The sequence below is a fragment of the Choloepus didactylus genome, chromosome 2 (genome assembly GCF_015220235.1).
Source record: "Choloepus didactylus isolate mChoDid1 chromosome 2, mChoDid1.pri, whole genome shotgun sequence".
NCBI lineage: Eukaryota > Metazoa > Chordata > Mammalia > Pilosa > Megalonychidae > Choloepus > Choloepus didactylus.
In genome coordinates, this window is record NC_051308.1 from 150,915,511 (window position 1) to 150,929,100 (window position 13,590).

At 40.2% G+C, this 13,590-nt stretch overlaps 1 protein-coding gene across 2 annotated transcripts in view; it reads left to right on the plus strand.

The window, feature by feature from the left end:
* The window catches only part of TGFBR3 (transforming growth factor beta receptor 3), a 189,756-nt gene extending 177,732 nt beyond the window's left edge, over positions 1-12,024 (plus strand). For both annotated transcript variants that reach the window (XM_037826657.1, XM_037826658.1), the window contains one exon: positions 8,534-12,024. In XM_037826657.1, coding sequence (XP_037682585.1) covers positions 8,534-8,652 — 119 coding nt within the window. In that variant the 3' untranslated portion in view covers positions 8,653-12,024. The remainder of the gene's footprint in view (positions 1-8,533) is intronic.
* The last annotated feature ends 1,566 nt before the right edge of the window (positions 12,025-13,590 follow it).

Below are 13,590 nucleotides of genomic sequence, written 5' to 3' on the forward strand. Positions count from 1 at the left end.
TTTTTCATCAGAATTTTCGGTTCAAATACTACTATCCCCAACCAAGTCATCTTAGATGATGGCAGAAGGAGAGGAATGAATCCTTTTGTACCTAGCCTGGGAAATTCACCAAGTCCAAAGCCTACCTCTTGGCAAAAGTTAAAGAGAGTTTAATAGTGAGACCCTGATTCCTCAGATTATTGCTCCTAATTGGTAATATTTGAGTGATGTATTTTTCATGTAAGAGAGAGACAATAAGACTCAAGTGTCGTGATTCTGAGGATTACAGTCTTGAATCACTTTAGCATGAGCCGTTTATAGAAGAACCAGGAAGGACAGTGTTTAGCAGAGTAGCATTTTAGGGTAAATAGTTTTGTCACAGGATACTGATATGTTCAGATCTCAGAACAGTTCTTTGCAACTTTTTCCATCCTCCTGCATGGTGTGAGGTTCTAGGGCTGTTGGCAGCCTATGCTGTATATTGGGAATGAACTTGAAGGTACTCTAAGAAGACTGTAATGTGCTTGTTGAGCCTTGGTCATAGAGCTGTACCCTCAAACTCTGAAAGCTAGTCTCATGCCAGGAGGGGCCAGGAAGCGAGACCCAGACAGAATAAGGCAACAGAATGGCACTCTGTTGCAACAAACCCACTGAGATCCCCCTGGTAATTCCAGACTCTTGTCCACAGCCAAGCACAGACACCTGATAGAAAGCAAAGCTCAGTTTGTGGTGTATATTGCTGCTCATTAAATTTGGAGGTTTGTTAATTCTGTCCCCTCTCTGCAAAACCAGAGGCTTCAAGAGAGGTTCTTAAGTTTTGTTAATGTAGAAGTAGGTTTGTAAGTAGTATAAAGAAAAACAAAACCAAAAACCCTCCCTGCAATGCTTTCCAGAAACTTAAATTGTGCCAGTTTGGAAGTCTAAAGGTTTACAAACACTGTCAATTGAGCTCAAAATCTGTTAGCATTACGTATGTTGTAGCTTCAAAATTACTTTTTATTAAAAGCTGCAGCCTCTGATTCATTTTACAGACTGCTTATAAGAGACACCAGTGACATAGGCCACATGAACAGGTTAATTTTTCTTCAAGCATTAGAAGGCTCACATCAGGACTGAATGGTAGTTTCCTGTCTAGAAACTCCTCAGTCTCTTACCTGGATCAGCTAGCAGCAAGTTTGGATGAAAGGTGAAGTTCTAATGCAGTGACCAATGGTGGTTATTCATACACTGACTCAGTCCATTCATTTTCCACAATCGTCTTAAGTTGTGGAACTCAGACCTTATATGGTATATTTGGGGGGTTCAGGCAGCATCTGCCTCTATTTCAAAAACAATCCTTTATTTGGATGACTTTCCCTTTGGTTGTGCTTTCCATTCCATCTGCAGCACAGAGCATAAAACCAAATCACATATTTGAATTGTGGATATCTACTTACATACCTGGAATGTGAGTTAGTCTAAAAAAGCTTGGTTCCCATTTTAGCATATGACAACTCTAGGCACAATAAGGGATACTTCCTTAGGGATATATTAACTCTATTTGGAAAACTCCATTCTCTCCTAAAATGGTGCAGAGAGGAGGAACAGTTGGGGTGGAAATGGTACTGGAAGGGAACTCAGACTCTTCATGCTCCTTGGGGAGTCTCGTTAACTCAGGGATCCCTAATCTCCAGTCCATGAAGGTCCCTAAGGTCAGATATCAAAGGGTACCTGTGCATTTTTCTGAGGAGAAGGGCAAAAGATTTTATGTTTCAGGAACAGTGTTTAACTTTATCAAAGCAGTACTTGCACATGGTTTAAAGGCTGAACTAGTTCTACAAGACTTGTTATGAAAGACATCAATCCCGCCTACAGCCCCCTCCTCATTTCTCCCTTCCCAGAGCAACCACTTTTGAGTCTTAGCTGATTCTTTTGGACATAAATCCATATATAAATAACATGAGCATATTGCTACTTCTTGGTTTTTCAGTTGTAGGCCTTTTCTGTGCCCCTCTGAGCCCTGTGCCCCAATTATACATTCATGCCCTTCTTGTCCACCCCTACCGTCTTTCTAATAGAATTAGTCTGTACTTTTGGTTAGATTGGTGTTTATTGTTTACATTATTATGACTTTCTAAATGTTAATCACAATTTAGTTATGTAGTATGATAATATTATTTCTGCTGCATGACTTTTAATTTTCCCTAGAGATAATAATTGTCTTCTTTTTCCCATTAGCTTACTTTTCTGTATATTTATATCGATTTCATCAGACTCTCTGCCAGTTGTCTCAATCTCCTCCTAATGCCTTTAGATACATCAGGTATCCTACTGATTCATTTGCTTCAGTAAAGCTTTCCTGGAGCCTTCAGACCTTCTCCAGTCTGAGCTGGTACTGCGGTTATCCTAGGAGCTCTTTACCACCATCCTTGAGATTCTTTTTGCTTCTCTTTTGAGTTGGGGATTTTCCTGTGTCATGTGTCACACATATCTTCCTCCTCCTTAGTTTAAAAGGTAAATAGAGGTACTTTTTTTTCATATCTTGCATGTCTTAAAATATCCTGGTTTTACCCTAACACTTGGTAAATAGTTTGGCAGGGTATAGATTTTAGATTATAAATTAGTTTCCTTCAGAATTTTGAAACCATCCCTCAGTGTGTTCTAGCTTTGAGGATTGCTGTTGGGAATTTTAAAGCCACTCAAGCTCCTGATTCTTTGTCTGTGAGTACCTTTTTGTTTTGTTTCTTTCTGGAAGAAATTTTGCAATAATGTCCCTTGATTTCGGTGTATTTTCATACATCATGCTGGTCCCTTTTGGTCTAGAAACTCATGTCCTTCAGGGCTGAGGTTTTCTAAAATTATTTCTTTGATTTTTATCACTCCTATTATTCTCTTCTCTCATTCTTTATTTGAATGTTGAACCTCCTGAAGAATTTTAAAAATTTTCCTGTCTTTTCTGCTACCCATCTTTTTGCTTTCTTTTTTTACTTTCTTGGAGACTTCCTTATCTTTATCTTTCAGTTCCCTATTGAGTTTTAAATATATGCCTTCATATTTCTTTTTAAATTTCAAGAACATTTTCCCTATGAATTTATTTTTAAAAAAAATAACATCTTGTTCTGAGCCTGTGGGTGAGGCATATTGACTGTAAACTTCCCTCAGGGTGATCTGGCTGGGCCATTTTATTAAGGACCCCTTGATATCACATCTTTAGATCCTTTCTCTTGAGTTCCTCAGGTTTCTGATAAAGGGATCTTCCTGTCTGCTGCCTGGAAGGTGTAGGTAGGTCTGGCTGTCAGCATTCTGTAGTCAAAACATTCATTTAATCTCCCTGTGGTTCTCCTGCCCTCAACTCAGCTGGTGTTAACCATTCCTAGAGTCCTCAGTTTCACCCCCTTTAGAGAGTAAGCTTTCTGTCTTCCCCGGGGAGTGGAAAAACAGGGACTCCAGCCCCATGGAGTGAGGGAGGAGATTTGGAGAAATCTACTTCTTATGCAGAAATTTAGCCCATCCCTCTGCTTTAGCCCCATGTTCAGTCTCTTCCAGAAATCCCTAATGTCACCATTTCCTGAGCTTTTGAGGTTTCTGTGATATGAATCAAGTTGCTTCTGAGCTTTTTCCAGTGTTGGCTTAGGATATGACTCTCTTAAATCTAAGTCAGTTGTCATTTACCCAGCAACTTGGTGACCTCTGTCAGAAAGATAGGGAACTGGCAAGACAAGTCTCACTGGAGAAGGAAGAAGTGTTGTTTATAAGAATTAAGTTTCCTGTAAAACTTACAGTAACTGGGGAGATTGAGAAGAAGGGCAAAAGATATGAAGGGCCAAATGCTTCTTTGTTTCTTTCGAGAAAGAGAGACAGACAGACAACAAGAAAGTAGAAGGAGTTTACCTTAACCCTCTGTGTATAATCTTATAAAATAGTGATTTGACCATTTTGGGTGAAAAGAGACTAGATCCTGCCTTCTTTCTAGTCACACTGGTATTCACATCCCTTTCAACTGCATCTTTCCCATCCCTGGGACTTAAGTTTCCTGCCTTTTACCTTAGTCATATCTTAGCCCCATTATCTTCTTGCTGTTTCTCTTTTCACCTGGGCTAGGATTGGGGATTTGGGAGAAACATCACACCTCTAAAAACATTTGAAGCCTCCAGAGATGCTCGCAATACCCTGACTCAGGTAGACTTGGGTATTTGCCTGACTTCAGATTAAAGAACATACTGTGTGTTTAAGCAAGGAAAGAATGAGGGATTGGGACAAGCGTGCCCAATTCAGAATCTCAGCATTTTATTTTCTTCTGTGAAAAACATTGTTCCTTCCCCTCTTAGGTTTCTCCTGCTTACACATTTCAGCAATCTTAAATATCTTAACTTTTTTTTTTTTTAAGAACTTTGGAGTTTAGAATGCCTTTCATATACATTTCTTGTTTAAGTACTCTCATTCCCAATAACCTGGAAATCTCCATGTTTACAAAATGGAAACATGCTTAATACACCTGGCTCAGGCACTAAGACTAACAGTTGAACAATCTAGAGCTTCAAGTCCAGTTTCTGACTATAGCCCATACCCATGGGTGGTAAATATACATAGAGGGCAGCCTTCTTCCTCTCTCACTTCTCCTTCTCCTCCTCCTCTTCTTCCCCTTAATTATTGTCAGACCTTTGAGTGAATCCCATTCTGAGGCCACAGAGGTTAAAAGTTAAAGTAAGATACCCACATAAAATCAAAGCGTGGGTGCAAACAGGATGGCCATACTGCAGGAATATAGAAAAGAAAGTGTTAGGACATTGTGAAAGATTTTAATTCCTGCTTTGGAAAATTTTCCCCTTTCCCCATTACTTATAACAATAAGTATAACTGTTATTATATATAATGTCTTCTTGGAGTTTTGCCTGCAAAAGGAGGGTCTTTTAACTTGGCAAGTGTAGAGGGACAATTTTTGGAAGTGATAAAAAGGTGTCTAGTTCACCTTAATGGAGTGGGCCTATGAAAGAATGACAGGATATCAAGAAACTGAGGCATTAATGGATACAAAATTGCAACCAACATATGGGCCTAGAAAGAAATATCCTTGTTTTCTTTCTTTCAACAAGGAATATTAAATCTAAATCACCTCCAGGCTTATGGTTGTCAATCCTGTGCTCAGATATCACCCAAGAAAGAGATTGCATAAATTCCCTCTATAACTAACCAGTCCTTGTAAACAGCAAGTTTTTTCTAACTGACCCAAATCCCCACTGCTGCGTTTAAAGTCATTTCCTCATGTTCTGTCCTCAAGGGAGATAAGGAACAGCTGTCTGCTCCTCTTTGTAATAGTTCTCTGTGGGTAATATTTGCAGACAGCCTCCTTTGGGCTAAATAATTGGGATTCCCTTCATCTTTCTTTCAAACTTTTGTTCTGGTTGTTTCCCCTAGAGCCTCTTCATGTTATTTGCATCTTTCTGAGATCAAATTTCTTTCTTTAGTATCCAGACCAGGACCTGCCATAGGGAAAGGCTTAGCGATAAGAATCCAGCTGTCAAGTGGACTGCTCAAGAGGTGGCAGGAAATCAGATCTGGACGACTTCATGCCAAGCTAAAGAAATAAAACGGATTGTTCCTTAAGGAACATATTTTTCTGTTTCTAAAAGTATCTTTGGCAACATCTAGGCCCAACCCCAGGCTAATATGCAGGATGGGTGGCTGTCCTTGTTACTTTTGTCCTCAACACTCCAGTCTTCCAGAGGGCTCCATGTGCTGGATGGCCTCTTTCCCTACTCACTCCTCCTCCTCCCCAAATCCCTCATCCCACAATGTGGTTTGCGATTTTAGGAACAAAGCATGAAGACTGAACACATTTGCTCTGATGGCCACGCTTGATGGTCATGATTGCAAAAAGCCTCCCTAGGCCCACTCATGAGGTCATCCCTGCCTGTCTCCTGCAGAAGTAACATGGTTGTATTTATTACCCAAAGGATATTTCAGAGAAAGTCAGTCTCCAAGAAATTGGAGGTCATTATGATGGAGAACAGAAGGCCAAAGGACCCCAGCTAAGAAAACCCCAGGGAGTCATTCACTTGTTAAGCAGAAGCATCTGCACATTAAACTTTCTCTCTCATGGTGAATTCTGTAGTATCACATGCATCTGACAACAAGAAAACTTTTTCTTAATTTTGTCAAAAGGTAAAAAGTTTTTCAAAACCTGGGTATATTCAGAAATTTTATGTGTGAAAATAGCCACAGAGATAGTCTAAAAAGGAAAGATTCAGCATTTCCAAGCAGATTCAAAAAGATTCTCCTTGTAAATTATTGAATCAAAGTCAATAGATTATTAGGTTAAGTTGGCTCATCCACTTTGGTAAAATGCATTCAGCAGTCTTGGCGGGATGGGGGTGGGGGGTGGAGAAGGTTCTCTATTTTGTTTTGTTTTGTTTGGGGTTTTATTTTGGACAGTGTTTTCATTAGCAGAACAAGAGTTTCCAAAACTCTGGAAGTTAAAAGCCCTTTTAAATGGGCACTGATTAAAATAAACTGACATGGCGACAAATTATATTTGGCAAATAGATATCGGAAAGCAAATATTCAGACTTCCTGGTCAGGGAGTAGTACTGGCACTTTTCCTGTATGTGAATAATCAAACCTAAGTCAAATTCTGGAGAAGACAAACTTGTTTACAGTCAATAGATGACGCAAGGCTGCCTTGCTTTAGCTGCTGTCAGGCTGAGCGAATGAAGCCCAAGTGAGCCCTAAAAAGGGAGGCTGGGGAACATTATTGACATACCTCCTGCTTTTCTGATAGATCCCTTCTTCAAATAAGGAAAATATGTGTTTAATATGTGGTTCGTAGACACATTAGAATGTAATTGATAAATGAGGATGCAGCATGAGTTGTAAGGGGGCTGCTGAATTCTTAAAGTGTATCAAGAGTTGTTCAGGACTCTGGAATGTTTTCTGTGGACATCAGATTAATGAAGGGATTTGAAGTAAAACTCCTGCCCAGGAAGAAGTAACTTTCTGGCAGAATGTTGGTGCCATTAAGGCAAACTTCCCCGCCCTTAATTATATACACACATGAAAGGGTGGGGGTGGGGGAGGGCGGCAACGCCAGGGAGGATCCAAAATACAGATTTCCAAAAAAGAAGAGTAAAACTACATTGTTTCTATGCCACTCAGGAATATTGAGCTCTCTTGCCCTTCCCCAGTCCACCAATCCCAGAAGAAAAGATGCTCAGAGGAGGCACAGCAAGGGCCTAAATATACAATGAACACATCTGAGGTTGATGCAAAATTGTATAGCCATGTGGTTCATAAAATGGGTGACAGACAAAGCTGTAACCAGAGCGAGGGGCAGGAGCCAGTTCTACATTTTACGGAACTGCTTTTTGGTGGAGGCTTTGAGGGGCCCCAGAAAGGGAATGGAAGTCATAGGCTTGAGTTCCTGTGCTTGAAGGGCAGAGGCTTGCTAGGGGTGTTTTGTTTTAATGAAGCGACTTAGCGGATTGCTTATCTGCAGCCGATAGATGTGTACTTCAGCATGACAGGAAAAGAGGAGGCTCATTCATAAACAGACCTAGCCCTCTGGGGCTTCCCACATTTGGGGGCGGGGTGGGGGTGGGGGATGGGAGAGACTTCTGACAAGAAGTTTATGAAGTTAATGCTCTGACTTTTCAAAGAAAATGCAGCGGTTTTCATTGGATAGCCCTGATCACTTTTCCCTAGCTAAAGTCATTTTTTGAGCGCTGCACTGAAGACAGTTTTGCTGAAGAAAAGACCAACTCTCAGGCCTTTTATGGCACAAAATGCAAACCATGTGTGTGACCCGAGGTTTCCTCCCTCTCGAAAGCACTGCACATTTGGCATGAAGAATAGGTTTAGCTAAAATGCAGAGGGGTGTGTAATGAAAAGTGGGATGCTTAATGTGTTAAGAGATAATGCTGCAGTGAACGTCAGGATGGAAAGGGGCTGTTCCCGGGCAACTGCAGGCCCACGGGCAAGTAGCCAAATCCCTTTCCCCAAAAGGTTTTTCAGATAGTCTCCGCCTGCCCCTCTTTCTCAGGTAGGTTGTCTGCCTGGTACACAGGCTCTCTCTACTGTGGCTACCGCAAAATCTAGACTTTATCTTCCCAGTTTTTAACAAGTGCATTCTGAGAAAAGGCCCCCAACTGCTGAGGTTCTTTTATTACAGTTTAAAGGTCTGACCCTACAAACCCTACGATGTCTTTATAAGAGTAGATAGAAGATGTTTCTAGAATACAGTATCTGGCCTGTTACATTGTACAGTACAGATGCTGCAGGTTTCTTCAAAGGCCAGAGGCCCCCAAATCCAAGGGCACTTGTTGTCAGCCATCGGAGGTCTTGGCCACCACAAATGCCTTTCAGTCAGCTTTGAAACAATCCTCTATCCCATGGAAGAGGCTTTACATGGGAAACAAAATAACAACAACAACAGAACCAGAAAAAACTTATGATAAGGTCTTCTAGCCATCCTGGCCTAGTTGCCCCTGCCCGTGGTTGAGACACGTATTCGATAAAGTGGCAGAGGAATGCACATACATGACATGTGTCTTTCTTTGCCCTTTTTCTTTATTAACTGCAGGGGAGACCGCAAGAAGGCAGCAAGTCCCCACCTCCTCTCCAGCCTCGGAGAACAGCAGCGCAGCCCACAGCATCGGCAGCACGCAGAGCACGCCCTGCTCCAGCAGCAGCACGGCCTAGCCGGGCGCAGCCGTTGCGAAGGGCACGGCCTGGTGACCGATACCACGTGTCCAGACTTGGAACGCTTGGTTTTGGTTCCCTTGTAAACAGAGAGTGCATTTCCATATAAAAATCACCTGATGTATTCACACATACACAAAACTCCCCTTCCCCCTGTGCCCAGGGCTGACATAAACCTGGCCCCTGGGCTTCTAACAAGCTAGAATCCATGTGAGATAACTAAGGTGGTGGCCTTCTCCACCCATCCCTCACAGGCTTGGGGGTTTTCAATGTGAAACACTTGCCAGTTCTTAAAATGCTGCTTTGTCTGGGTAAGAACATCAATAATTTGGAGCCCTGGGTTTTCTCCAGACTCAAGGAGTTGATAAAAGGTTAACAGCCAGATAGTAGAACCAGTGAGGAGATGTGGCCAAAGATTCTTTTATATCTGAACCAAGATGTAAAGCAAGAGAAATCCTTTAAGACTTTCCAAGCGTTCCTCTGTGTCTAATTTGCACCTTCGTCTGGGTGCACACTTACTGATGTCGTGCCACACCTCGTGGGGTCTGATGTGTCTACTTGATGGGTGCTGCCCTCTGGGACTGTATCCTGACACACATCAAGGCAACATTCCTTTCTTGTGCCTTGGGCCAAAACCAAAGCTGAGTATCTTTTCAGCTCCCTGTTTCTTCCCACACTTGCACACAGACTGCAATAATGTCTTAATGCAAAATTTGCGTTTCTTTATAGGCATGTAAAAATTGAAAATGGTCAAATTCTGGGACTATGGATTTGTGCCCATCTTTGACATTTTGTTCCAATAGATTAGTGTATAAATAGGGGAAAGATTCAGTTGTAGAGTTGAGGAGAAATTTGCTTGGTGATTTATGTATATGTGTGTGCAAGTATATAATGTCATATGGCACATTGATTTTCTCAGTTGAAGAAGAAAACAATCATTCCCTTTTTGAAAATGTCCTGTGTTTTCAAAATTGAAACTTATTCTTAAATATATTTGGTAGAATGAGTATTTCCACTCAAAACATGTCAACCTGTTTAATAGACCCTTTTGTAAAACCCAAACTCTCTTAAGAGCAAATGCAAGGCAGATCCTGTTGGATTCCAGTTTGTTATCTGAACAGTGTCACCCGTTCTGCCAAGAAAGTGCTGCGATATGGAAAAGGGTTGTTTTAGTTTTTTTGCTTTAAATATATCCAAAACTCAAAAGGGATTTGGTGAATTTCATTAAATGGAATAAGTGATGCCATGTTGTAGCTAAAATAAGCTCAACTGATGCCTCTATGTTAAAAAGGAGTGCCAGGGAAAATTTTCTACACCAGATTATTTACTGATGAGGATTATTAAATTGCTTCATTGCAAATCAAACATTACTCTTTTTCCAGAATTCCCCTCAAACAATTCAGAATTCTACAAGTAGAACAGACTAGTTTCTATCCCTAAATATATATTCATAAGCAAATCTGTCTGTCCTTAAACTAAGAAGCTGTGCCCAGTTGAGGACACTCAAGACCTAAGGGCAGGGTCTACATGGCAAACATGTCTATCATTACTCAATCATTGCGTAATAATCTGATTGATTTGATGGGTGTAGACATTGAGTAATACTCAGGATAATTTTAACCAAAACAGATTACTTTAGGGCTGAGGTTCCTAGATTATCTAAAATTTTGCAAATATTAACCCTCGATGTGTGTGAAATGTAACATTAGAGGAAAATGTTACATTTTCCCTTGGTTAATTTTTTTTTTAACGTAAAGGTATCAGAGTGAAGAACCTAAATTACGCTACCTGTGTTTAAAAATAATGCGCTTTGCCTAACCTTCAGCAGAATGTATTGTTTTAGCATATTCTATGTATAAAAAAAGTTTAAAGATGTCTTCAGAGAAGACTAGAGTCTTTAAGTCACTTACAGCTATATTTTACTACAAAAATTTTGTGTATAAAGATATATTTAAGTGTTTTAGATAAATTTAAGTTACTCTGTATGAAATGTTTAATTTCAGTTAACTGTGAATTCTTTTGATCAGTTCATTGCTTTAAAAAAGAAAACCCTATCTTGTTAAAAAGAAAATTAGTTATTAGGAATTATTAAAAGATCGATTTCTTAGGATGAAAGCTTTTGTAATATATTTAAATGTATATTTTTGAGAGAGATGCTACATTACCAATGATTTTATGAAGAATTTTAAATGAATTTTAAAATTTATAGTTGTAAACCAAAAGATTTTTCTAAAAAAAAATCACCTTTTATTTCTGATATATTTGAGAAAATTTATGTGGGTATATTTTTCAGAAGTATTATTCAAATCAAGAAATCTATGTTGATGAAACCTGATCCCACATTAATTGGATAGCTAACATCATTAAATATTTCTGAAGTGTTTTAAAAAACACTTAAAAAAAAAAAGCCTTTAAGGAACTCTGCTCCCTGTCTTACCTTCAGGTGAGAAATGAAGATTAAGAAAGGAGGTTCTTCCTAGATTCTTGTTACAGCATTTCTGATTGCTTTATGCATCACAGTTTTAATACAGATTACAAGCTCTACTCTTATAACATGTTCTGCAAGTTTCCTTAAAACAGTTGTTATATTCCAGTTGAACTCTTCTTTCTGCAGAGTCTTTTGTTATTTCTGCAGGCCAAACCCTTAATACACAGAGGCCTTTTTGTTTGGTTTTGTTTTTAATGTTAAAGCAGTATCTTGAAATGCTCTAAACTCCAAGGCAGACTTGTCTGTGTAATATCCTATAGCTCCTCTGCCGTGTGGTGTGTACTGGCTGTTACTCTGTATTTTAAAAAGCCAGAGATTTCTTCAGTGTAAGCTGTTCCTAAAGCATTTTCTAAACAACAACAAAAAATGGTCTTTTCCATGTCTGGTAACAAGATTGTAAATCCGTTTCTGGCATGTGTTCTGAGTGGGCATGATTGTATGTGGGCATGCGCTCCCGTGTGCCGGTCATTTGGCAATGTAACTACCTCATGGTTTGAATGATGATCGTGCTGCTGGTTGTGTTAACAGAGCACATTTTGTTGGGCGAGTTGTGTATGTGATTTGTCCTGTTTTATCTAGGGGTTGTTCATAAACTGACAGATGTTTTTCTAAAAAGGACTTTAATCAGTTTCCAAATACAATACTTCTCTCTTCTGGTTTTTCCTGAATGAGCCTGATTTTGTTGCTGTTTTTCATCATATATGGGGTAAAAAGAGTACCCTTAAAATCCCTGTGGCCAGTTTGAACACCCCTATTATGTTCTTTTCTCTACTCATTGTGTCAGCAATTTTGTGAACCTGCTTGGATGTACAGTTTTGATAACCAGAGTTTTAAATCCTTTATCTGTGCATAATAAAGATACCTATATATATATCAATTATTAATACATGCCTTTTTTGGGTCATCATTAAATTCTATCCTCGGACTGATAAAACCATTTTCATTATGACTTTCTCCTAAATTTGCCTCAACAGTATTGATGAAGAGGAGGGAGGGGGAAAGCTAAGAGGATACCCTAGACTGACAAGAGTAGAGGGGAGGGGTGGAGCAGAGGAGAGTGCCACAGGAGTTATCACTTTTCCCAGAAAAAAAGTGGCAGGAAACCTGGAAGTGGGTGTGGGCCCCAGAATCCATTCCTGGACCTCTGTCAATCTCCTAGAGGCAAGGAAAAGGGAACAATATGTAATAGGATCTACTTTTCCAATCCCCTCCAAATACCCCTTTGCTGCTTCTCTTCCGGCATTCCCTATGTCAATATAGCACCACCATCATCCAGCACCCAAGCCAGAAACCTGAGAATCTTCCTGGACTCCTCTTTGACTCTCCCACACCCCAAATTAATAAATCCAAGTGTTTTCCTACCTCTGGAATAGCTCCTCCCCCAAAACACTGACTTCTTTCTACTCTCACTGCAATTACCCAATACCCAATACCCAAGCTCCCACGATATCTTAAGCAGAATTACCGTAACAGCCTCCTAACTAGTAACCCCGCTTTCTGTCTTGCCCCCCTCCAATTCTTTCTCCACCCAAGTAATACTAAATAGTATTACTAAAGTAATGCTAAAAAGACTCAAATCATGTCACTCCCCAATTAAAAGCCTTTAAGGAACCCTGCTCCCCATCTTACCTTCAGGATAAACTCCAAACTCCTAAACATGGTTTAAAAGAGAATAATCTGGCCCTGGCTACCTTCTAGCTGCGCTGTCACTTCTCTGGAACTCCGCTCTCCGTATTAGCCATCCGAAGTTCTTCAGTTCCTCCTATGGGTTTGTAAGAATGTTTTCTTGCTTTATAGCTAGTTTATTCCCCACCAGACAAACTTGTATTATGAAAACAATGGTTTTTCTTTACTGTCAAAGATTAAATTACAACATTGAATGTGCTTTTTCTCCCACATCTCTACCTTCTCCTCCCCTTTGGAGAATTAGTGAATTCAGTGGTTTTAAATAGACCCAAAAAGCCATCAAGGTGGCAGCACGCGCCTCACACCTCACTGGCTGGCTGCCCAGAGGGCCTTATGTGACATCTCAACTGAGGCTGGAGTCCTTACGGATTAGAGCTCAGCCGTTTTTCAGTACCAAGACTGCTCACTGCAGCCAGCTCCTCCCTCAGAGGACAACAGGGAGAAATTGGGAGGTCAACTAATTTCTCTGCCATTAAACTCTCCATATGCCTATTGGAACAGAAACCTAGAAGATACATCAGTGGACTTCAGAGGGTGTGGGAGCTGCCGGACATTATATGTAAAATTTTTTTGTGTATGTGTCTGGCGTTTCTTGTGTGTGTATGTGAGAGAGAGAGTTCATGGCCTTTAGGTAATTACATTTTCAAATTTAAAAAAATTATTTCTCTTGCTCACACAGTTAATACACGAACATGTAGCAGTGAAAAAGCCCCCATAATCTTCCCGTTGAGAGATGATAATACTGACTTGGTATTTTCAGGTAT